This window comes from Tiliqua scincoides, chromosome 4, assembly GCF_035046505.1.
Source record: "Tiliqua scincoides isolate rTilSci1 chromosome 4, rTilSci1.hap2, whole genome shotgun sequence".
NCBI lineage: Eukaryota > Metazoa > Chordata > Lepidosauria > Squamata > Scincidae > Tiliqua > Tiliqua scincoides.
The window spans coordinates 71,507,912-71,530,089 of NC_089824.1; the positions used below are offsets into that span (position 1 = coordinate 71,507,912).

At 43.8% G+C, this 22,178-nt stretch overlaps 2 protein-coding genes across 3 annotated transcripts; both read left to right on the forward strand.

Annotated features, from left to right (window-relative positions):
- The first annotated feature begins 1,166 nt into the window (after window positions 1–1,166).
- On the forward strand, window positions 1,167–10,549 carry RBFA (ribosome binding factor A). The gene is made up of 7 exons (XM_066625501.1): window positions 1,167–1,507; window positions 2,525–2,567; window positions 5,097–5,273; window positions 6,637–6,749; window positions 7,337–7,421; window positions 8,646–8,719; window positions 9,931–10,549. The coding sequence occupies exons 1-7, from the start codon at window positions 1,299–1,301 to the stop codon at window positions 10,307–10,309; spliced, it is 1,080 nt and encodes a 359-aa protein (XP_066481598.1). The 5' UTR covers window positions 1,167–1,298; the 3' UTR covers window positions 10,310–10,549.
- A 1,854-nt stretch (window positions 10,550–12,403) lies between these two features.
- On the forward strand, window positions 12,404–20,827 carry LOC136649337 (nuclear transport factor 2-like). Of its 2 annotated transcripts, none has more exons than XM_066625890.1 (5): window positions 12,404–12,463; window positions 15,718–15,825; window positions 17,445–17,516; window positions 17,910–18,008; window positions 20,597–20,827. In XM_066625890.1, exons 2-5 carry the CDS (start codon window positions 15,727–15,729, stop codon window positions 20,708–20,710), a joined length of 384 nt encoding a protein of 127 aa, XP_066481987.1. In that variant the 5' UTR covers window positions 12,404–12,463; window positions 15,718–15,726; the 3' UTR covers window positions 20,711–20,827. The 2 variants fall into 2 exon arrangements, with proteins under 2 accessions (XP_066481987.1, XP_066481988.1); XM_066625891.1 differs by lacking the exon at window positions 12,404–12,463 and adding an exon at window positions 13,067–13,150.
- Window positions 20,828–22,178: the final 1,351 nt, after the last annotated feature.

Sequence of the window (22,178 nt, forward strand, 5' to 3'; positions counted from 1 at the left end):
AAGACAGAATGTCAACAGCATTCTTCTCCGCTGTACCACTTCACATGGGCCACCTTTTCAAAATACCATGGGAGCTAACTGGCAATGACATCCATTTCCAGTTACTTCTGGGTTATTTATTTATTTATAGAATTTATATCCCTCCTTTCTATCCCAGTAAAGGGCACTCAAGGCAGCTTACAAAAGAAATCATATAAAACATAAAATATATAAATATATAAGAAAAAATTTAAAAACACAATAAAACTTGGAACCCAAAATTAAAAAAATAATAAAAAGCCATGCCCCCTTGTGTCAGCATTAAAAGTCTTCTTTAAATAAAAAGGTCTTAAGCCCCTGCCAAAAGGACTCTAAAGAGGGAGCTGTTCTCCGTTCCAGGGGGAGGGAGGGCTGCAGACGGGGAGCCACCACCACGAAGGCCCTCTTTCTTGCCGCCATTCCCTTCAACTCCACTGGTGACGGCACATTCAGAAGGGCCCCCTCTGATGACCTGAGAGGACAGGTTGGATTGTATGGAAGGTGGTCCCTCAAATACCGTGGACCGGTGCCACATAGGGTTTTAAAAGTTAAAACTAGCACAAACACCAGTAAGAGGCTCAGGGTGGACGGGAGCGCTTTTTTGAGCACGGGAAAGCATGCTTTGGAGCCTCCTACCGCTATTTGTTGTGTCAAATTCCTGGTCTCGCTGCCAGGCGGCAGGTGTCCAGGGGTTCCGCGGGTACCACCAGACACCACCTCAAGTACCACTGGTGGTACCCATACCACTGGTTGAGAAACACTGGTCTACAGCTCTAGCCATTTCCAGGTGGCATGGCTGCCTGAAGACAAAGACCTGACTCTGAAGGGCACCATCCCCGTCCAATGCATGCCTACTCAGAAGTCAGGCTCACTGCATTCAGTGGGGCACGCTCTGCATGCTGAGGATTCCAGTCTTTGAAGGGGATGGGGCATTCATTGCCTGGGACTGAACGCGGTGGCGTAGCTGGAGGAGGGCGGAGCGCTCGGGCTGGCAGGGAGCCTCAGCAGGGTGGGCAAGCGGCCCCTCCCTTCGGAGCCATTTGCTCCCCCCGCCGGGAATGGCTCCGAAGGGAGGGGCCGCTTGCCCACCCTGCTGCGGCTCCCTGCCAGCCCGAGCGCCCCGCCCCTCTCCAGCTACGCCACCGACTGAACGCTTCGGCTGAGGCTCTGGTGCCCTCTGGGGGCGCTGCGTGGCTCCTTCCTCTCTCCCCCTCCCCCCTCACTGAGGCCTGGCGGCAAAGCGCGGACGGAGCGGAGCTCTTCGAACGTCCAGCATTCCAATGTGGAACGTTCGACAGGCTGCAGCTGTGGTCGCGGGTCCAGCGCTGCAGCCTCCCTGGGGGGCGGTGGCTGCAGCTCGGGGGAGGCGGAGGCCGAGCTCTGCCCTCGGCGGAGGCCTCTTGGGGTGTCCCCAGTGCCGGGCTCTGCAGTGCTCCGCCGTTCTCCGAGGCTCCAGAAACCTGCTGAAGAAGTTCCTCTCCAAGCGCAAGTGAGTGGGGGGTCCCTCCAACGCGCCTCCGGAGCCGGGCGTGGAGCAGCTGGCAGGAGTGGGAGGGAGAGGCTGCAGTGCTGGGCATGATTCCTGGGAGTCAGCCCCATTGAACGCAATGGGACTTACTCCTGAGTAGACACGCAGAGGATTGGGCTGTCACAGCCCGATCCTTTGGGTGTCTACTCAGAAGTAAGTCCCACTGTGTTCTGTGGGGTGACCAGAGGCTGCAATCCTACCCTCACTTTCCTGAGAGTAAGCCCACTGAACACAGTAGGAATTACTTCTGAGTAGTCATGCAGAGGATTGTGCCCAGAGTACCTATACTTTTAAGCCATTTCTGTTGCACATACGCAACAGGGATCAAAGGTGTACACCTGTGGGCTGGGCAGAAATGGGTGTTAACCAGTGTATAGAAAAGGTGCTGAGCAGCTCAGCATGGAAGGGTTTAAAAAGCAGCGTCTGCTAAAATTCCCTCTTGTGTATAATGCACCCTATCCTACTTTGTAATTGGTAACCCTATATGAGGCTTACTCCCAGGAGCATGCACAGGATTGCAGCCTGAGTAGAAAGGCAGCCCTGCTCCTGCCCACCCCACAGTGGCCACATGTGTAGTCATCACTGTACAGGATGCAAGTGACCGTCAACACCCAAGTGCAGCTAATGAAATGGGCTCTCTTACTGGAAAGCTTATGTTAAATCAGTACTTGAAGCCCCTCAAACTTTTCTCCAATACTTGGGAGTAAATTCCTTTAAACTCAGTGGCAGTGGGATTTACTTCTGAGTAGGCAGAGGGGGGTTTTCACTACCCATAAGGTTACAGAGCACTCTGCTATTTCCATAGTTGCTTGGATTTTTTTGGTAATTTATCCACTGCCTTTCCCCAAATCACTGCTCATGGCTGTTTTTATGAACCAAAGAGGCATGTGTACAAAACAGTTGATTAACATGTGTAATTGCATCTGCAGATGTAGAGTTTAATGTGCATATATCTTTTTTTTTTTTTTTTTTCCAAAGGAAGAAGTTTTGGTATGATAGTCCTACCCTGGGCTCTCACCTGGTAAGAACTGGCAGACTTTTTAAATCTGAAAGGCGAACCTCTTGTTCTGTCTGTATGATTTTGCTGTTGCCTCTTTGGCTGGCATGGGCAGAGCCATCCCTCAAAGGGCAGAGTGCAGGCCCAGGGCACATAGACCAGTGCGCAGCACCCCTCCCCGTTACAGTCCTATTTTAGTTATGAAAGTGTGGGGCCTAGGGCAGCTTTCCCCAGTTGCCCTACCCAAGGGACAGCACTGGGCATAGGGCTTGCAAAAGAGGGAGGAAAGCACCCTCATTTTTACATAGAGAATTCTAGAAGGTATCTGGAAGACTTACTGAACTAAATTAAATAGGCAAGACCATATTATTAAAAATATTTATATACTGCTTTGCAACAAAAGTAGTTCACAAAGTGGTAAAATAAATCAAATGGTTCCCTGTCTCCAAAGGGCTGTATTTTTTAAAATACAGAAGAGACACCAGCAAGAGCCACAAGGAAAGACACCATGCTGGGGTGAAAAGGGACCATTACTCTCCCTCTGCTAAATACAAGAGGCCTAACAAAAATATTATATTTGTACCCCACCCCATGGGTTCTGCATTTCTTACAGCAATTTCACCAGTATTAGCCTCTGTACACCTTCTAGACCAGGGGTGTCCAAACTTTTTGACGGGAGGACCATATCATCTTTCTGACACTGTGTCATGGGCTGGGAAAAAAATTTAATTTGCCTTTAAAACTTGAATAGATTTACATATATTTACATAAATGAATATATTAGATGGAACATATGAATGACTGAAGATCTTGCAATAGCTTAAGGCCTATAAAAGGCCTTGCATAAAGCAAAGCCAGCCTTTCCTTCACTGCCACTGCTATATCACAGATGTGAAACAGCAAGCAGTGGAGGAAGCCCTCATCCCATAGCTCACGCAAGAGGTCGAACACTCACATGCTAAGAACAGTTGTGTTGAGCCAGCTCGGGCTCCAGCAGGTCTCCAGAGGGCCAGAGGTTAATTGGAAACTGGGGGTTACCTGTGGGCCAGATTGGGAGTCCCCAAGGGCCACAAGTGGCCCCTGGGCCGGGGTTTGGACACCCCTGTTCTAGACCAACATTTCTCAATGTTTGTTCCCTGCTACATCACTTTGCATGATCCACCTATTGGAAGTACCATTGGAAGATGGCACTGGTGATGATGTCATTACCAGTTACTTCTGGAATGGGAGGCCAGACATGATGCAACAAACAGTAAGAGACTCAAGGCGAATAGGAGTGCTTTTTTGAGCTCATGAAAAGCGCACGCTGGAGCTCTGCTGCCAAGCCTCCTGCCACTGCTTGTCACATTGCGTTGCTGGTCTCTTGCCAGATGAGGGTTCAGGGGGCCCCTTTTCTACCACCAGACATCACTTCAAGAACCACCAGTGGTAAACTAGTTGAAAAACGCTGTTCTAGACTTACCCACATAATCAGAATGGAGATGCCAACTAGTTGCCCATAAACATCATGCAGATTCATAGTTACTTTTATGTCAGTGTTCTTCTTTTGAATATTTATTTCTAATTTTGAAATTGTATTAGGAACAAATTCTACAGTTACCACACTGTTTTTAACTTGTTCTGAAGCAGGTGTCTGCTAATTTGGGCTTGTTTTACTAGCTAGCCATGACTTCTGATCTCCATTGCCTCCCCTTTTCCTGGATCATCCTCTGTGCATGCTTAGAGGACTTGGGGAGGAAGATTGCTGTGGGGCTTGTGGCTTTGTATGGCCCAAAGGATGTGTCTGTGTGTTCTGCTTTATTTCCAGTGAAGCTTTTGCAAAAGACAGAAGCAGTGTGAGTAATATCTCTCTGCTCCCACATTTTAGGCAATTTATGGACAACTTGGGACAGTTGCCACTGGCAAGCTTGCAAGGAGATTTGTGGAGCCCTTCCCTGTAACTTCCTTCACCACTTATCTTTGTACTAGAAATGTTTCATCTGCTTAATTTTATGTGTCAAATGCCATTTGATTTTTATGTTTAAAGCACAGAAACAGGGGCAGGGGTTTTTTTTTGGCTTGTTTTTAAAAGGTGGCAACATTTGCTTAATTAAAAAGTTGGCCATGCCTAGTTGTTGTCTTGTGGCTAAGAGACTGAACTGTGGATCAGGACTTCTCTGGTTCAAATTTTGCCTCTCCCATGAACTCAATAAGTGACCTTCGACTAGTCAGTCCTCTTCAGCCAGCTTCAGTGTGGGGTTTACAACACTTACATTACATGTTTGTTGTAAAAACTCATGTGCATCAAGTTCTTTGCACACCTGAAAAGCACTATACAAACATTAAATATTACTGAGAACCCTCAGTTTAAGACTGACAGGGGAGAAAGGGGTTTCTATTAATGCCAAAACACCAGTAAATGCAATATGACAGTGGATATGCACACATGCAAAATGTATATGACCAGTTTTTCAAAGAAGCACCCACTATTTCCAGAGTCTCTTAATTGAGGACTGCTATATTGAGGGCTCACTGCATTATTATTTCTTCTAAGCAATCTGCTTGTTTTTAAAGGTATACAAGCCATCCAACTTGGCCAGCGTATTAAAGCTTGCTCCACCGAAGGTAAAGAAAGAAGACAGTATACGTAAAAGGGCCTTAAATGTGCTCCTGTTGAAAGCTGTGCGAGATGTATTGAGTTCCTGTGATGCTGGTCAAGAAGCTTACGACCTCAATGTAGAACTATCTAAGGCAAGTATGAAAGGTATCAGTTCAGCAAGAATGCTTAAATAAATTGTGAGACACAAACATGATACTGAAACTCTCAAGTCCTAGTTGTGCAAGTAGTTACAGATTTCACTGTAGCTGAGTGCAGTCAGCAGTCTGCCTGTGAAGACCATAATACAGTATCATGGGTTCATATTCCAATTTTTAGACTTCCGACTGAACTGTTTAGCCTTTTGCACTTTTCTGAAAAAGGAGTTGGGTGAAAGAAATGTATTTTAAAAGGTTTCAAGAATTCTTGGTTATTTTTTTGTTTGTTTAACCTTGTTCAAATGTAACAGCCTAAGTTCTGCTGAAATCGGTGGTATTCACATGCACAGTTAAGACTTTAACAGCCCAGTCCTACCCTTCCCCCCCACACTAGTGCAGCCAAAAACAGGTTTGCTGTATCCAGTGGGGAGGGGATTGGGAGGCTTCAGGGGAAAGGGGATTAAAATCCCCTTACACCTCCATAAACCTGCTGCTCCACTGTGGATCTTCTTGGACGTGCACTTGCTCTTTAGCTGGCGCAAGTCTGAGGAGAGAAAGGGGGCAGGGAGGCAGTTTATGGAGAGAAATAGTATCCGACATGCACCATCACTGCTGGATTCACCGCCTCATACACCCTCCCTACTCCCTGTTCCACCCCCACCCTGCCCAGTTTCACCCCCTCCTTGCCCCATTCTGCTCTCCCTCTCCCCCAACATTCTACCTTCCTCAGCGGGTTCAGCAGCTCTGGCCTTCCCATCAGTGCTCCTGCAGCACACTACTCTGCATGTGGCTGGAGCACCCTTTACAACTGCTTTATAGCAGTTGCTGCCAGTGGAATAAATGTTCTGCTGGCGGCTGGGCCCAACAGGATTGGGCCATAAGGTTGCAAACTTATACACATTTACCTGAGAGTGTCCCATTTAGTTCTAAATAGGGATGCAAAGGATTGTGTCGTAAATTTCATTGATTTCAGTGTAACCAAGGCAGGCCTTATATTCTCTGAATTGCATCTAATACGTGGTGGAATTTGCTTTTATGCAAGCATGCTGAAGGGTGTGGCCTAAGTATATAACTGACAACTTGGCACCATTTTTTCTTGTACCAGTGCTATCCTGAAGCCCTTCCTTTGTCTTAAACCACTTTTGTGTGTTTCTAAAAAAGAACCCTCCCCCAAATTCTCTACATTTGTGGTAGAAATACTTTGTTTATGTTACACTAATATTCTTTAGCAATACCAATACTCTGCACCTGTTCTTCATGCTTATAAGCAATAACAGGACGTATTTCCATTGCCCCTTTCCAACTCTGACTTGTTCCTGTGTGAAGAGTGTGTTCACAGCAAATACTTTGAACTCCTCAGGCATCCCTCTCATCAGACTTTTCAACATGTCGGATATATTGGAGGACTTCCAGTAATACAGAACAGGATGTTTATATTGAGAAGGTGCTGAAGAAGAGTGCTCCACGTATAAGGTACTATCTTATTGTAATCCAGAGATACTGGGGGGGGGGGGGATGGGACACACATGGACATATCAAAGAGCCAATGGGTTCAAGAGATGAATGTATTTGCCTGCTGTTTCATATGTGCTTCTGCACATACAGATCTGTACATATATAGTGCTTCCCTTCCTTCACTACCACTCTTGTACAACACCCAAAGTACAGAGGTGGACATTCACAAAACCAGGTTTTGTGAGTGTCCACAAAAGGGATGTGCATTGTATTTTTACACGTATGCCTGTGTATTTCCACCTTTGCTTGCTAGTTGGCTGGCACCTGCAACAATCAACTAGAGGCTGTTATAACAAATAAAGAATGATTTATTTCCTGTGCCACTGAGAAATTTTGTTACACCTGCATAATTGGTGGATGTGGCTGTGGAACGGCAATTGGCACAGATAAATGAAGGATGCCCACTTCACATTTTGAGAATCTGAGAATTACTTGGATATAGGAACGATTTGTCCACTTTTTAAAACGGGCTTTCTGTGTCTCACACAATTTAGATTACTGTACATTACATTTAATATAAGCATTACTGTCTTTCTTTTTTGCAGACACCTACTGATTTCACAACAGGTCTTGGGAACTGTTCCTTCAATAGTGTTTGTTAGAGACAAAGAGGATGCTGCTGTCAGAGAAGTAAGGAAGAGAGTATATACATATCCCTTCAAAATGACCAATCAAGTATTGAGGAGCACTTTCCTAAGCAAACATTTTTGGAGAGATTAGATTTTACTTCGAGTAACTTCTGACCTTGAGAAAACCTGTTTGAAATTTCAGTTGTAACAACATATTAAAAGAAATACTATTCCTGTACTGAGCTCTAGGGAGGTCTTAAGTAGAGTAAACATAGTAGGATTGAAAGCACCGTTATTAATTGTCTGCTCATGGGCTTTTCAGCTCTTCTTCTTTCCATTAGCATCCCTGCACATACCTGGAAACTTCTCTCCAAGGTTAGGAGGCCTTTGGGAGTAGCATCCCTTGAGGCATGAGGGATTGTCTCTGGAAGGAAATATCACTGCCTCTTCCATTTGCATGCACAGAAATGTCTGTTGCTCATATATGAGGAGGGGATGGGTGGATCCCAGTCAAATTACTATCTTTTTTAAAAATTAAAACGATATAAGGGTTTACGCTTACAAAATAACAAGGGAATGTTGAACCAACCTTGACTCCCAAGTTGCCATCTAGAATGCCCTATTAGGAGTCCCCCTGTTAATATTAGAAAATACAGGTGAATTATACAGTTTTCTCCAAAAAGAAAAAGCAGTGATAGATCTACAAGAGTATAGAAGTCAAGGCACATTTAAGAGCAGTAGTGTAGCTGGGGGAGGGCAAAACAGTAAGTACTGCAGGTGCCACAACCTGCCATGTAAGCAGCCCCTCCCACTCACTGTCAGGATCATTCTGGGCAGTGATGGCAACATGCAGGAGATGCCATTTGATTTGGAATGGTTCTAAAGGTGAGTGGGAGGGGCCGCTACAGAATGCATTGCATCGCCTGCAGTGCTTACTCTTTTGCCCCCCTCTAGCTATGCTACTGTTCTAGTGTCCTGCTGTGGTTTCTCAGGGTTAGAGCACTTCCCCAAACTGAGAATCTTAACATTCATCTTTATACAGGGGGCACAAGGACTCCTTAGCTACCCAAGAGTGTGGAATTGTAGGGAACTATTTTCAAACCCAGTGATATGGAATGCTAGTACTACAATAGTTGATGGAGAGCAATCTTCTGTCTTTGCCAGAGACCTTTGATGGTTGAAGGCAGTACATGCATAAAGCAGCTGTGACACAGAATTTGCTTATTTTTTATATGAACAAAATGACCTTTTTCTTGAAATTGAAATTTGTTTTTCTTTATTGTAGATTGAAATGTTATTGGCAACAATTGATTTTGGGCCTCTAGATGAAGAAAATGAATTGATCCAAAAGGATTTCAGGTAGATTGTGAAAATAAATGTAGCAAAATGCTTTTCATTGGAATTTAAAATATATAACATGCAGTTTCAGACTACCTCTTTTTTTAGCTTTACCATCTTTAGGAAATTGATCCTAATTTGAAATATATCCAAGGAATCTTTTACATATTTCATAAAATACATACTTAATGCTATAACATATTGACTCCACTAAAGCTATTTTTTATTTTGCGCCCATTTGGTGTGTGGTTTTTACAGCGTAGCCATTAAGGCCTCAACATTACCTGTGCGTCCATATCCAAAAAGCATGCTGACGAACAACAGTTGATATTTTAAAATGATACTGAAATGCCTTAGAGAGGAAACAATTTTTGTTTAAATACAGTTCCCCTGAATTAATCCCCCTGATGAGTTTTAAGAGCTGTGGAATACTGATGGTGACAATACAGAGCTCTGAAGGTGCAGGTCGATTTTCTGGGTAAGAAACATGAGGCACTTTTGTATGGTCAGTTTGGGGTACTGTGAATCCCAGCTCAGATTGAGTGTGAGAATGGTTCTGGTCTCATGAAATTTTTAGGGTACAGTCTCAGCCAAAGTTATGTACATTTTAAGTCTCATTGATTTTAAAGAGAGAGATCTATGCCTGTGCTTAATTCTCCTATTCATCAGTAAAACTTAGAAGTGCTTAATTTTGGCTGGGATTGTGCTCTTTAAATTTTGAAATATGTTGTCAGTATATTGGGTGTTAACTACACATTTCACACTGTGGTAAGCAAAACTCCTCCTGAGTTTAATGGTTGTGGATTGTATTTTTGAGCATTCTAAGCAAGAACCAGTATTTTTTGTCTTGGAAGTTACAGAAATTTCAAGTTTAATATTGATTGCCTTCCAATGTGATTCAAGTCACAGCTCTAAGAATTGAAGTTCCACTGAATCTGATTGGACTACTAGATTCCAAATGTATTTAGAAATAGGAACGTTATTCCTGGACTGTGTATCATGTTTAGAAAATCCAATCTCCATAAGAAGTGGTAGAATTTGAAAAGTCATGAAGGCAACATTAAGCTTTTCTTTTGATAGTATACTGTGCTAGGGTGTTAATAAACCTAATTTAAAAGTGGTGTTTGTCTTAATTTTTCAGAGTATTGATTACAGTATGTCAAGCATCAGATATGTTGTGGTCCTTGCTATATTTTCCTATTATTCATACATATCTCATCCCTTTCTTGCAGCGAACCAAGTTCTACTATGGCTGCCACTTTTTCGGACACCTCAGATTCCCCCATTCATTCTAATCTGTTTGGAATTGATCATGAAGCATTGAATAAGCAAATCATGGAATACAAAAGAATGAAAAAGGACAAGGAAATAGAAGGAATAGGACTGTCAGAGCAGCAGCAGGAACAGCTGGCTGAGATACGAAAGCAAAAGAAAATAAGAAGGAAAGTCAAGAAACCCTTTGATGATGATATAACACCTCAGAAATATCTCATGGACAAACACTGGGATGATTACCAGGACAGTGAAGCTGGATCCTTCCAAGAAAATGAATCGGAGCACGAATTACAGGAAATAGAAAATGAATTAGAAGTAGATAACAGGAAGCACTAAGCTTAAGTAAACTTGCAGAATGATGGCTCTATACAGACATCACTTTTCTAGCCCTCCATGCCATAATTATGTACGCCAGGAAAAAGAGGAGAGATTCCACACATTGGGGAGGGGGGACGACCCATGGCATATTCCTGATTCTCCAAAACATGGCTTAGGGAGGATTGAGAATGTAATATCTGAATTGATCTGTAAATCTCCCCTTCAATGATATTAAACTGAAGCAACTTGTACTCTTAAGCATTGACACTATTTTTATTCTATCTTCAGTTTTAAGAATGCTGTTGTTTGATCTTGGTACATTTTAACAGGTAAAGGATGATAATATAAATATTTATTTTGGAATAACTTTTGAAAGTATTTTCAGAAAAAAACATATACTGAATCTTATAGCCTTTGGAGCATAGATACATCTCTAAACCAATATATGCACAGTAGATGTGCGATTCTGTGCCTTAGTATGCAATCGCAGGACAACATGTGATTGTGTGGAGGACCCCCCAGTAGTGCAGGGCAGGGTGAACTCTGTGAAACTTAGCAATATCGCACAAAAAGATGGGGGATTTCATAGTCTTCAGGACAGTGGGGAAACCATGTTCCTTAATGAAAAATTGTCCCAGCAAAAAGTGGCAGTTTGGTGCACATTTGGACAGTTCTGATAGAGTTGCACATGAAATAGTTGTTGCTGGGGATAGTTAAGTGTGATGAAGTTTTAAGGCAAGCGTATTGTGTGAATTAATAACATTCTATAAATTCCAGTTTGTCTTCATGGTCCCAAGAAGGATGGAATGGTTTAAAAGGAACAGGTCACAATCATTTAAAAGGTATTTGGGTGCTTCACAAATGGTGAACAGATGAAGATCCAGTTTATACAACTGCAGCAGTAATTTAGGAACCAAGATAACATGACTGCTATTTTACTGCTCAGCTAATGTGTGAAGAAAGCAGACCAGCTGGGCTATATGTTTAATTCCATTGTATTGCATCAACCCCACATACCACAACAGGTTATGAGATTCTGCAGTGTTACAATCCGATTTCCATGGTGGGATAGACATTAGTGTCTATAGATAGAACTTGCCAGGAACCTACTTATTGGTATTCTTCTGTGAGCAAATGCAGCCCTTCAGAAGTTATCCTAACTAAAAGCCTTGTGGAAAATGAGGCATTTGTGCTGTTTTTCCCCTCCTGTTACCATTGTTTTTCTTTCAGATGTGTAATGTGGGCCAAATGTCACTCCCCCCCAATGCATTTTGCCTCTTTAGTTTCCCTTGCTTTTTTCTGGTGCTATAATAATCCAATGGCTTGTTGACTGGATCACCACGGACCTGTTACTTATCTATGGTGTTGAGGGCCGGAAAAAGAAATTAAATATAAAATTTAAATAAATACATTAGAGATGGAACTTAGATGAATGACTGAAAATAATGAATGAATGGGTTCAAATGTCCAGGATTTCTTCAAGCACCAACACAGCCCAAGAAATAAAGCACACACACTTAAATGAACCCCCATTCCCCCACCCCACAAGCACAACTCTGGTTGTGTTGATCAGCTGGGCCAGAGGCTCTCAGAATCCGTCTGGCCATGGCCGGATAGAAGCACTCTGTGGGCTGCATCTGGCCCATGGGCTGGGATTTGGAGATGTTGCAGGTGGGCAAACTTTCAACTTTAGGGATCCTGGACCTTTAGCAATTGTGTAGGAGAGAGAATTTCAGAGGGTACAACTTGTCTGTGAGATGACCTGCTGCAATTCCCTCTTCTGTACAATTGTGAAAGGTCCAGGATCCCTAAAGTTGAGAGTTTGCCTGCCCCTGGGCCAGACTAGCGCCAGCCAGCACAGAACCTTTTTTCCCCTCCATTGCAAATCTTAAGGTTACATCCATTGCACCAGCTCCTTGACAAGCAGCTCAGTTAAGCAGCCAGGTCAACGCACAGCCCCTAGTTAAAGTGCCACTTCAGAAGCCTTCCGCACACTCCTGCTTCTGAATATTCGAAGCGCTTGGCGGGGGCTGCTCCGAGGCTTCTATTGGCTGGGGAGGGCTTGACGTAGTCCATGCAGAACGGCTGGCCGGGTTGCCCTCTGCTGGGCGCGGGGAGTGAGCATCAATGACCCGCGTGTTGGCAGGAGAGAAGAGGCTGATGCGCCGCCAGGTAGGAGGGAAAGTTTGGCTGGAACTTCTGAGCCTCTGCAGGTCTACTCAGAAGCAAGCCCTGGCGTGTTCAACGGGGCTTACTCTCAGGACAGTGGATCGGATTACAGCCTGGGTTGCATCTTCCCAAGTGGGGGTTGATTGTGCATAGCTGCCCCCCCACTCCCAACCAAAGTATAGGGGGGAGGGGCAATCGTCTCCACGTGTATTTTCAGCCATCCTTGCTCAAGGTCCAGAGGTGCTGCTGGTCTCCAGGGGCACACCGCCTAATTCCATGCATCCAGCGCCTCCCTTCTTTCCCCCACCCCCGGAATCAGAAGCTGCTCCCCCGCTCTCTCCAGGCGCCTTTTGCAGGCTGCTAGCGATAGGCTGGAGATCAAGGGGGCTGGAGGCGAACTGGGAGGAGGCAGGAGCCCGAGACTGCACCGTGCGCGCGAGCTTGGTGGCGCTGCTGGTGAGTCGGGCGCCTGGACGGTGCAAGAACTTCAGAAGCACCATGAGGCCTTTGTACTGAATGGGGGTGGGGGGTGGGGGGGGCTCGGACTGGCTTGCAAAGGAGTGGGAGAGGGCGCTGCATGGCTGCAGAAAGCGGTCTGCGCAGGCAGGGCGAGCCAGAAGCCTGCACCCTGCACGGATCCTGTCGCTAGTCTGGAATTGACAGCCCCATCCTCTGCATGTCTACTCTGAAGTAAGTCCCGTTAGTGTCAGTGGGCCTTACTCCTAGGAAAGTGGGGCTAGGACTGTAGCCTCGCAGCCTCATCCTCTGCATGTCTACTCTGAAGTAAGTCCCGTTAGTGTCAGTAGCAGAAGTACTGCACTAGAAGTTGCTCCTGTTACTGATAGAATAGAAGTGGGTATTGCAAAGCAGTACACTGTATTCGTTCAATGTTGAATACTGTACTATAATTACTGTTATAGTGGCTGGAGGTTTTACATTGAGTTTAGATTCCCCTTTCTGTAAAGCACGGGTGGGCAAATATTTTGGCAGATGGGTCACATCATCTCTCTGTGTGGGGGGAGGGGAAAAAGAATCAATTTACATTTCAAATTTGAATAAATTTACATAAATGAATGCATTAGATACAGGACATATATGAATGAATGAATTTTACTGAGCTTATGCTCATGAGAACTATAATACAGGCATGTAGAACAACATGAGAATTATGAACTGTTTGCCAAATGCCTCTTGCACAGTGAAAACATACAGCCCAAGCCAGAAACACATGGAGACATAAGTTGTTCAGAGGCAATGGTGGGGAGTTTAAAACAATGCCAAGGGAAAAGCAGAAAACACATGGAGACTATAAAAGGCCTTGATCTAACTAGGCTTGCAGCTTGCGTCTGGCAGTCGCAACCAGCAGTTGCAGGCCAATGCAGGCTCCAACAGCACAGGCCAGAGGCAGGCTGGATTGGGGGGCCACAAATGGTCCACAGACTGGGGTTAGCCTATCCCTGCTGTAAAGCTTATTGGATGACCTAGGCCAGGGGTGTCAAACATAAGGCCTGGGCGGGGAGGGGGGCCTGATGCAGCCCACAGAAGCTTTTTATTCAGACCCTCAGGCTCTCAGCTGCTGTGCATTGCTGAGGTGTTACTGCTAAAAGAACAGCCCACATGAAAATTGGGCTCTCCCATATCTTGAAATATGATCAAGATTTGCATATTTTCTCTTCTGTCATTTGCAGCTAATGAGTTTCTAAGTGAGAAAAAGTGCTTATTTTTGGTTATGACCTGTCTCATGACATCACTTTCTCCCTAATGGCATCACTTCTGGCCCTCAGCAGGCATCATAAATGCTATTTGTTCCTCAGTATGAAACAAGTTTGACACCCCTGACCTAGGGCTTATTCTGCCTTGCACAGAAACCCATAACTACTAGATCACCTGTCCACACACATCTATGTTAGGTATTTGTGAGATATTAAAAGGGGACAATGTTTCCTGTTTATAAAAGACATCTCCATAGAGTCTCCTACAGATGATTAATGCAGCTGGATTTTATGGATATTTACTTGAAAGTATGTCAGTCACCCTTACTTAGAGTTCAGTGGAATGTACTCCCAGGTGAGTGTGCATAAGTTTTCGGCCTTTTTCATACACAACCAGGTGAGTTATTTACGCACCTGTGCTACCTCTCTACCCCAGCTACTTCCCAGTGGGTTTGTGAAGTTAAGATGTGTCTCTTGGTAGATAATAAAAGAGCGGGATGGAAATATAAGGACAAAAAATAAAGCAATACCAGTCCCAGAAATTGCTGTTTTCTTGCAAAACTGTTTCATTTGGTACTGGGAGCATGAAAAGTGTGCTTTCTACAACTAGATAAGTGTATTTGGTGAATGTGATTCCTTTATTAGGCACACACCTGGCAGGTGCAAGCTGGGAAGCAGTAGGGCAAGATTGCATTCTTTTGTTTTGGCAAGACTTTCTAAAGTGAACAAAAGCGTGCCCTGGAAACCTATGTGAAGCCATGGAGGACTTAATTGACATACTGAAAATAGCCAGGATTATATAAATTCCCCACAGCTAAGATACAAGAAGTACTTGCTTTGTAAAATGAAAACCTTAACATAACCTGGAGCTCACTTAGCTAGAGAGCCACATCTATCCCTCAAGGCTTCTGCTTCATGCTTTTGTATCTGCTTTGTAACCCCTCCCACCCGCAGCTGCCTGCTTTTGCCCTCCCATCTCTGCAGTAGTTGCAGGGGGAAATTCTCTGTTCCTATTCCTTATATGTCAGAAATGTTTTTAATATTATGGATAATATCAGAAAAAGTATTCAGTGTATTTGAGTTCTGTCTTCATGCTCTGTTGCAAGAAGCTACTGCAAAAGAAGAGAGGGAGCAGTACAGGGAAATGCAGAGGTGGGGAGCAATATTTTGTTGGTTGACGGGCCAATAGTTGCCATCCAAGGGTGGCAGCCGCGGGTGGGTCTCCAGCTGCTTGCCATTACTTTGCTTGTCGGTGCTGATAAGCAGAAAAAGAAAGAAAAAAGTCATTTGTTGAAATAGATGACTTGTAAAAATCTGGGTACTTTTGTAACTCAATTCATGGCTTACAAATGTACAGTTCTGTATATTCTCCTGTTACATTCAGACTGACTACACAGTACTGACATATGTTGCAGTATGTTCATACATTTTTGTTGGCAGACTTACTTCTAGCGTAGGTGGTGATTGTCTAGGTTTTCCACTGATTTTTTTGACTCATTCATTTTATTAATAGGAAAAATGCTTAAAGTTTTGTTTTCTTTACAGGTGTGAAAAATGGCAGAAAGACCTATTTGGGAGCAAATTGGAACAAGTTTCATACAGCTGTATTATCAGCAGTTTGATACTAATCGGGAACAGTTAGGTGCATTTTATGTATGTATCAAATATCTTTGTTAAATGGGATAGTTTGATTATATGCATATCCAAGGATTTTTCAGCCAGCTTATATTTAGCCAAGATTGGTGCTTAAAGAAGCTTATAACTGAAGTCTGTTTTGCCAGACCCCCAGTCCAAACTTGACTCAGAGAACTTATGCCCACGTTAAGCTAATTAGCTCCCCTGTGCTCTCCCGCAATGGCCATAGTTCTGCCCTGCAGCACTGCTGAACCCCACCACCAGGGTAGCTCACCTGTTCAACCTGAAGAGGTCCTCCTTCCTGCCCTCTCCTGCCAGCAGCAACCACTACAGCAGCACCTTGGTCCTCTGCAGGTCTTTGGCATGGCAGCCACACACCAATCTCAGTATCTCCAGCAGTCCCTAGTAGTCTCCAGAAGTCCATTCACCCATCTGTCCTTTAGTCCATCAGCAGTTCCATTAGTTCCTCAGTCCATTAATCCAGTCTCCAGGTTTCCTCCTTCTACTACCCACAACACTTTCCTTCCTATAGGTGCTGCTTATATCCCTAGAGACCTCATTGCCTCTAGTGGCTGCAGCTGTGCAGCACACCATCTGCTGAAATCCCAGGCCTTAACCCTTAAAGGGGCCACTGCTGACACCACATCCTATCTCCTTGAGGGATCTTGCACATTTCCATTACAAAATCTACACAAAAGTGCAATGTAATTAGGGATATGTTGAAGGCAGGGGAGGCATTCTCTTCTGGTTTCTGGAGGTTGGTGATACAGTCCAAGTTTCAGACTCCTCCAGAGGGAGTGCAGAGGAGAAGCTGCAGATGAAGTTCTGGTTGATCCTGAGGGTGCCAGTCACAGAAGAAAGTCTTCTATTGATCTGCAGAGTTTTCTGGCCACAGGTTCTAGACTTTTCCCTGGTTCAGATGCCTAACTCACTTTAAACACATTAATTTATTTTGTAAATTGAGAATCCTAGCTGTATCTTTTCGTTATTGTTAGCAATTAAAGCTAGAGTTTTTTGAAATAGTGCTTTCTGGTTCTTTAGATATGGTATATAGGAACCTACCCTGTGCTTGCAACTTGAGCCCAATATGGGGGGATGTATCAGTGGTTTCAGTTAACCACAGATGCAGGTAGGCTCCCCCGCCCCCCTGGAAGCAAGGGGAGCTGTGCTCCCCTCACCTTTGAAGGGTCTTTTGAGCCCCGCAGAGGTCGCCCACAGCCTCTTCGGGCCTCAGAATGACTGTTGGAGTAAAAAAGTCTCTTTTGGTTTATAGGCAAAAATGGAAGTGATGTTTTTTCTCTCTAACAGTCATTCTGAGGCCTGCAGGAAGATGCGCGTGGCTTCTGCAGGGTCAGAAGACCTTCGGCGGCATCCTCCCTTATCTGCAGATTCAACTATCCGCATGGGGTTCTCAAACAGAACCCCCGCAGATAAGGGGGCACATAGAAAATACTATCAGCAGTCAAGCTGCTGGGGTGTGAGTATGGTCATAAGAGAATGAGTAGGGTAACATTAGGGGGAAGACATGTTGCCAGTGGCCAGTTGAATCTATGGATCCAGAATTATTCATTTATGTACTTTGCTTTTCTTTGATCTTTTAATTATATAATTATGTGAAAACACATATCTTTTTACAGACAGATGCTTCCTGCTTGTCTTGGGAAGGTCAGCAGTTCCAAGGGAAAACATCCATCATGGAAAAATTGATGGTATGTTGTGCTTTGGTTCTTCACCCCAGCCCATTGTCTTCTCTAATGGCTGTTTGCTTGTGGTGTTCTGCATCTTTTAAGATTGTGAGCCCTTTTGGACAGGGAGCCATTTAATGATTTGATTTGGTCTGTGTACCACTCTGAACTTCTTTGTTGAAAAGCGTTATATACATATTCTTAATAATAATTTCAGTCATTACATATTTTTGGATATTGGGCTGATACTCATTTTATATTACCTTTAAAAATTAAGCATGGTTCCTGGGGAAGGCATGGGAGAGCACTGTTGGGCTGACTTGTCATGTTTGTCATGTGTTTGCGTGTCAGAATTCAAACTGGAGTACTACTATAACGCCTACTAAAGTAGCATGTTTAACTCTCTTTTTGAAACAGAGACTTCCTTTCCGAAAAATTCAGCACAATATAACATCCCAAGATCATCAGCCAGCTCCTGATAATTGTATCCTTAGTATGGTTGTTGGTCAGCTGAAGGTAAACATGAAAATGAATGGTATCTCTTTGTTAAGAGCATTTTAGAGCACAATCCTATAAATGTATACATAGAAGTAAGTCTCGCTGAGGTCAGTAGGGTTTGCTCCCAGGTAAGTGTGCATAGGATTGCAGTCTTAGGGTCCAATCCAATTTTCCAGTGCCAGTGCAGCCATGCCAGTGGAGCATGCACTGCTTCCTATGGTGGGGAGGTGGTCACAGAGGCCCTTTCAAGGTATGGGAGCATTTGTTCCCTTACCTTGGAGTTGCACTGCAGTTGCACCAGTGCTGGAAAATTGAATAGGATTGGGCCCTTAGTCTTTAGTTACTTTAGCTTTAAAGCTGAAGCATTAAAATACCCAGACATAATTTTGTGATTAACCCCAAAGATTATAACTGAAGCAGTAAAATAAATCCTCTTCCTGTGGAAACCTCTGCCCCCTCTGCTGTTGGCTGTTCTCCCCCCTCAAAATCAAACTTGCTTCCAGACTGGCAAGAGAATAAAAAACTGAAACCTTGCAGAGCTGAGTGTTTGCAGGGGAAAACATTAGTGAATGGAGGAAGGTTTACGCATCTTTCTCTCTTCACTCAGAGCCGGTTCAGATGATACTTTCATTATCCTATTGGCTGCACACCATTACTGTTGTGCATGCTCCTGGTGTGTTCACTTGAACACCCCCCCCCCCCCGGCTTTCTGACTATCATAATTTTGCCACTGCCACCCTCTGTCATCTGCCCCAGTCAGCTACTACCCAGTTAGCCACTACCACCCCATATCAACTTTTATCATCTGTTCCAATCAGCCACTACACAGTTGTGGATGTATGCATGGCGCAGCAGCACATGAAGCATTGCCTCATAGAGGTTCTAGGGAATGGTGGGGCAAGGAACCACAGGCTGTGGAGCATTCTATCATCCATGCCTCCAAGTGCTGCCTGGGCCAATAAGGACCTGGCATTCACAGCATGTGTAAAAGGGCAGTTTAGACAGTCACCCCACATGAATAACAAAAATAGTGGGGAAGCAAGCGAGGGGGGGGGGAATAAAGTGCACATCTGTTGGGAGTGTGCACATCGGCTTTTGCATAGGGCCAGTTGGGCTTGTCCAAATTAGCCATAGATCTCTGCTGAAAATTTTTCCTCATCCCCTGCATTCCCACGATGGAGAAATATGGGGTTAGAAAACCCAAGTTTTAACTTAAAATTTAATTTGCCCACAGAATCTTGGATAACTTGCCATATTTAGCTAGTTCTCCAAGCATATTACTCTCCTGTTCTCAAATTCCAGTTGCCTCATAAAATACTGTTTGTCAACTAAGGTCTATGACCCTTCAGCCCCACCCTACATTCCTTGCTGGTGATAGAACTGGAGACAAGCAGGCCTTTGCAGCCCTAGGAGAGAGCCTTTGCTGGTCATACTTTGCTGTTGCCTACTGCTTTAACTACATTAGAAATTTTTCTGCCATGCGGCCACATATATCTGTACAATGATAACGGTTAGAAAGTTATTTTTCAGAATGAAAGCTTGGATTCGCCACTTTCTAATGATGACAGGAAAGTTTCCATGATTTGGTCAGAATGCCATGCTTCCTACCATTTTGTCAGCCTTGTAAATGGGATATTTTTTTCCCCCAGCCTGTCCTAAAATGCCTCTTAAGTGACAATCCTGTCAGCAAATCACTAATTTTAACTTTTGACTGCTCCACAACCTCATTCTGAGACCTGCTCCTTACTCTTCAATACTATGTTGGCATCATAATGTCCTTCATCCCATATTGTCTTTCTCTTACACTGGGCACAATCCTAACCCATGTTCCAGCACTGACATAAGGGCAATGCAGCTCCTAGGTAAGGAAACAAACATTCCCTTGCTTTGAGGTGGCCTCCATGAGTGTCCCCCAACTTCAGGATGCAACACATGTCCCATTGGAACAGCTATGCCAGTGCTGGAAAGTGGGTTAGGATTTGGGCCTCTGTCACTTACCTAACCAGCTCAGTTCCTCATCCCTTTAATATCTCCAGACAACCAGTTCAAAACTGGGCCCTTCAGACTGCTTCCCTGTATTTAGGGAATAGATTATGGTTGTAAAGGCTACATGGTGGGAATTACTTTGCTTTTTTTACCAAAATCCAAATATTAATACAACAGCACTGTTAAAACCACAGCATTTTAAAGATATAACCCATAATAAAATAGAAAAGGGAAAACAGATGGGGTTGAGTGGTGAAGAAGAGAACCAATTGAGAAACAGATGATATAAAATGATGAACTTAAAGCAAACTAACAAGTCTGAATTTGCTTGCACATTGTAAGTTCTGAAACCAGAATAGTAACCAGGAGGATTTATACAGTGATTAAACATCAGCATTGCAACAAATCATTAGTTGTGCTCTTCATCTGGGTATCTGTGTTGCATTTAAAACAGATTCACTAGAAGGAACTAGAGAGAGTTGCTGATAGGGTCATAAAGAGCAAAATATAACATATACACATTTCTAAAGCAACTGAAGAATTTGAGGAATAGATTCATGTGATGAACATGATAACTCAGCAACTAAACTTGTCAATATGCTTTTTTTTTTTTTACTTAGGTAGATGATGATCCAGTGATGGGATTCCACCAGTTGTTTGTCCTCAAGAATATTAATGACAAGTGGATTTGTTCTAATGACATATTTAGGTTAGCTTTGTACAATTTTGCTTGAAACCTCTGAAACTTCAAATGTGCCTCCACTCTTCTTAAATTCCGACTAAAAAAAAGTTTGAAAAATTGTTTTAATCGTGCTTTACTCTGTGACTTGGTGATAAAATATACAAGTTCTTTGAGTTTGAAATGTTGGGATGATGTATAATTAGACTGGTCACTCCAGCACATCGGCCCACACTCTTCTTGTATGTTTATTGCATAAAACATCCATTGTATATAGTTTCATAAGAATGCTGCTTGGTTATTTGAGCTGCATTAAACTCATTGAAACTTGTGACATTATTTCTTATAAAAAACAGCATACTTGGCACAAAAATAGCCTGCACGAAGTCATGTCAGTGGGTTTGAGGGAATACTGCTTTTTCTAACTCCCTTTCACACAATTCATGTTCTGGCAATGCTTGTGAATTTGACTCTTTTCGCAAGTGTGTCTCCATCCCTGTTTGCCCCCCACCCTCAAAGAAAAAAAAAATCAGTGATGGGGAAATAGGATTTTACTTGCTGGCTATGCTCTCTAGCCAAACACCCTAGCGTGTGTGCATTTGGTGTTGGTGAAAGGGCCTATACAAGTACACACATTGCTCCTCCATGTGAGCTGTAACCTTGGGGGTTCTGAATACTAAACAGGAAAGTCAACTCAGGGTTAACTTGCACACTCATTTTCTTTAGGGAATATATTACACAGGCCAACACGCATTTTGCTTCCTTAAACGTTACACCAATTCCTGGGAATATTAGGGGTGCTGATTCCAAAAATGGCATCCGTTTTGCCCTATCATGTGTTTGCCGTGTTTTGGAGACACGGCATAGCCTCTTTCGTGAATAGTTCAAGCAGCTTTCTCATGAGGAAGCCTACACCATGGCTTCCTCATGAGGAAGCTGCTTGAACCATTCACGAATGAGGCTATACTATATCTCCAAAACTAGACGTGATAGGGCAAAACGGATGCCATTTTCTGAAACCCAAATTCATGTCAAACCACCATAAAGTTTGGGAAAAACTTTTCTGACCCTCAATTTTGTAGGCCTGTGTTATCAGGACAGGCAAATTACAAGGACATACAAACCCAGTTTACTATATTGGTTTCACATAGTGAATAGTCACCCAGGATGATTTCACCACATGAGGTCATCTGAAAACTGGGTATTTCCAAATCACAAACTGTTCATGATGTGAATATCAGACACTGAGATGTATTTTTAGGAATTACTTGTGCAGCACAGTCTGTGTACATGGCACTTTACAATAGAGAATAATTCCCTGTCTGGAGGGATTCACGATGGAGATTAAAAAAAAGGAAGGAGAAGGAGTATGGCAAGGAATAGGTAAAATGTTGATAAAGCTGTTATCCTAGGGCAGGGGTGCCCAAACCCCGGCCCTGGGGCCACATGCGGCCCTCAAGGCCTCTCAGTGCGGCCCTCAGGGAGTCCCCAGTCTTCAATGAGGTCTCTGGAGATTTGTTGGA

Bases quoted from the DNA above. Each gene is read 5' to 3' on its own strand.
- RBFA (XM_066625501.1), top strand. From the start codon at position 1,299: ATGTGGAACGTTCGACAGGCTGCAGCTGTGGTCGCGGGTCCAGCGCTG. The intron at 1,508-2,524 runs GTGAGTGGGGGG...TTTTTTCCAAAG, and splicing joins AAGTTCCTCTCCAAGCGCAA to GAAGAAGTTTTGGTATGATA. The intron at 8,720-9,930 runs GTAGATTGTGAA...CCTTTCTTGCAG, and splicing joins TTGATCCAAAAGGATTTCAG to CGAACCAAGTTCTACTATGG.
- LOC136649337 (XM_066625890.1), top strand. From the start codon at position 15,727: ATGGCAGAAAGACCTATTTGGGAGCAAATTGGAACAAGTTTCATACAG. The intron at 17,517-17,909 runs GTATGTTGTGCT...TTTTTGAAACAG, and splicing joins CCATCATGGAAAAATTGATG to AGACTTCCTTTCCGAAAAAT. The intron at 18,009-20,596 runs GTAAACATGAAA...TTTTTTACTTAG, and splicing joins TGGTTGTTGGTCAGCTGAAG to GTAGATGATGATCCAGTGAT.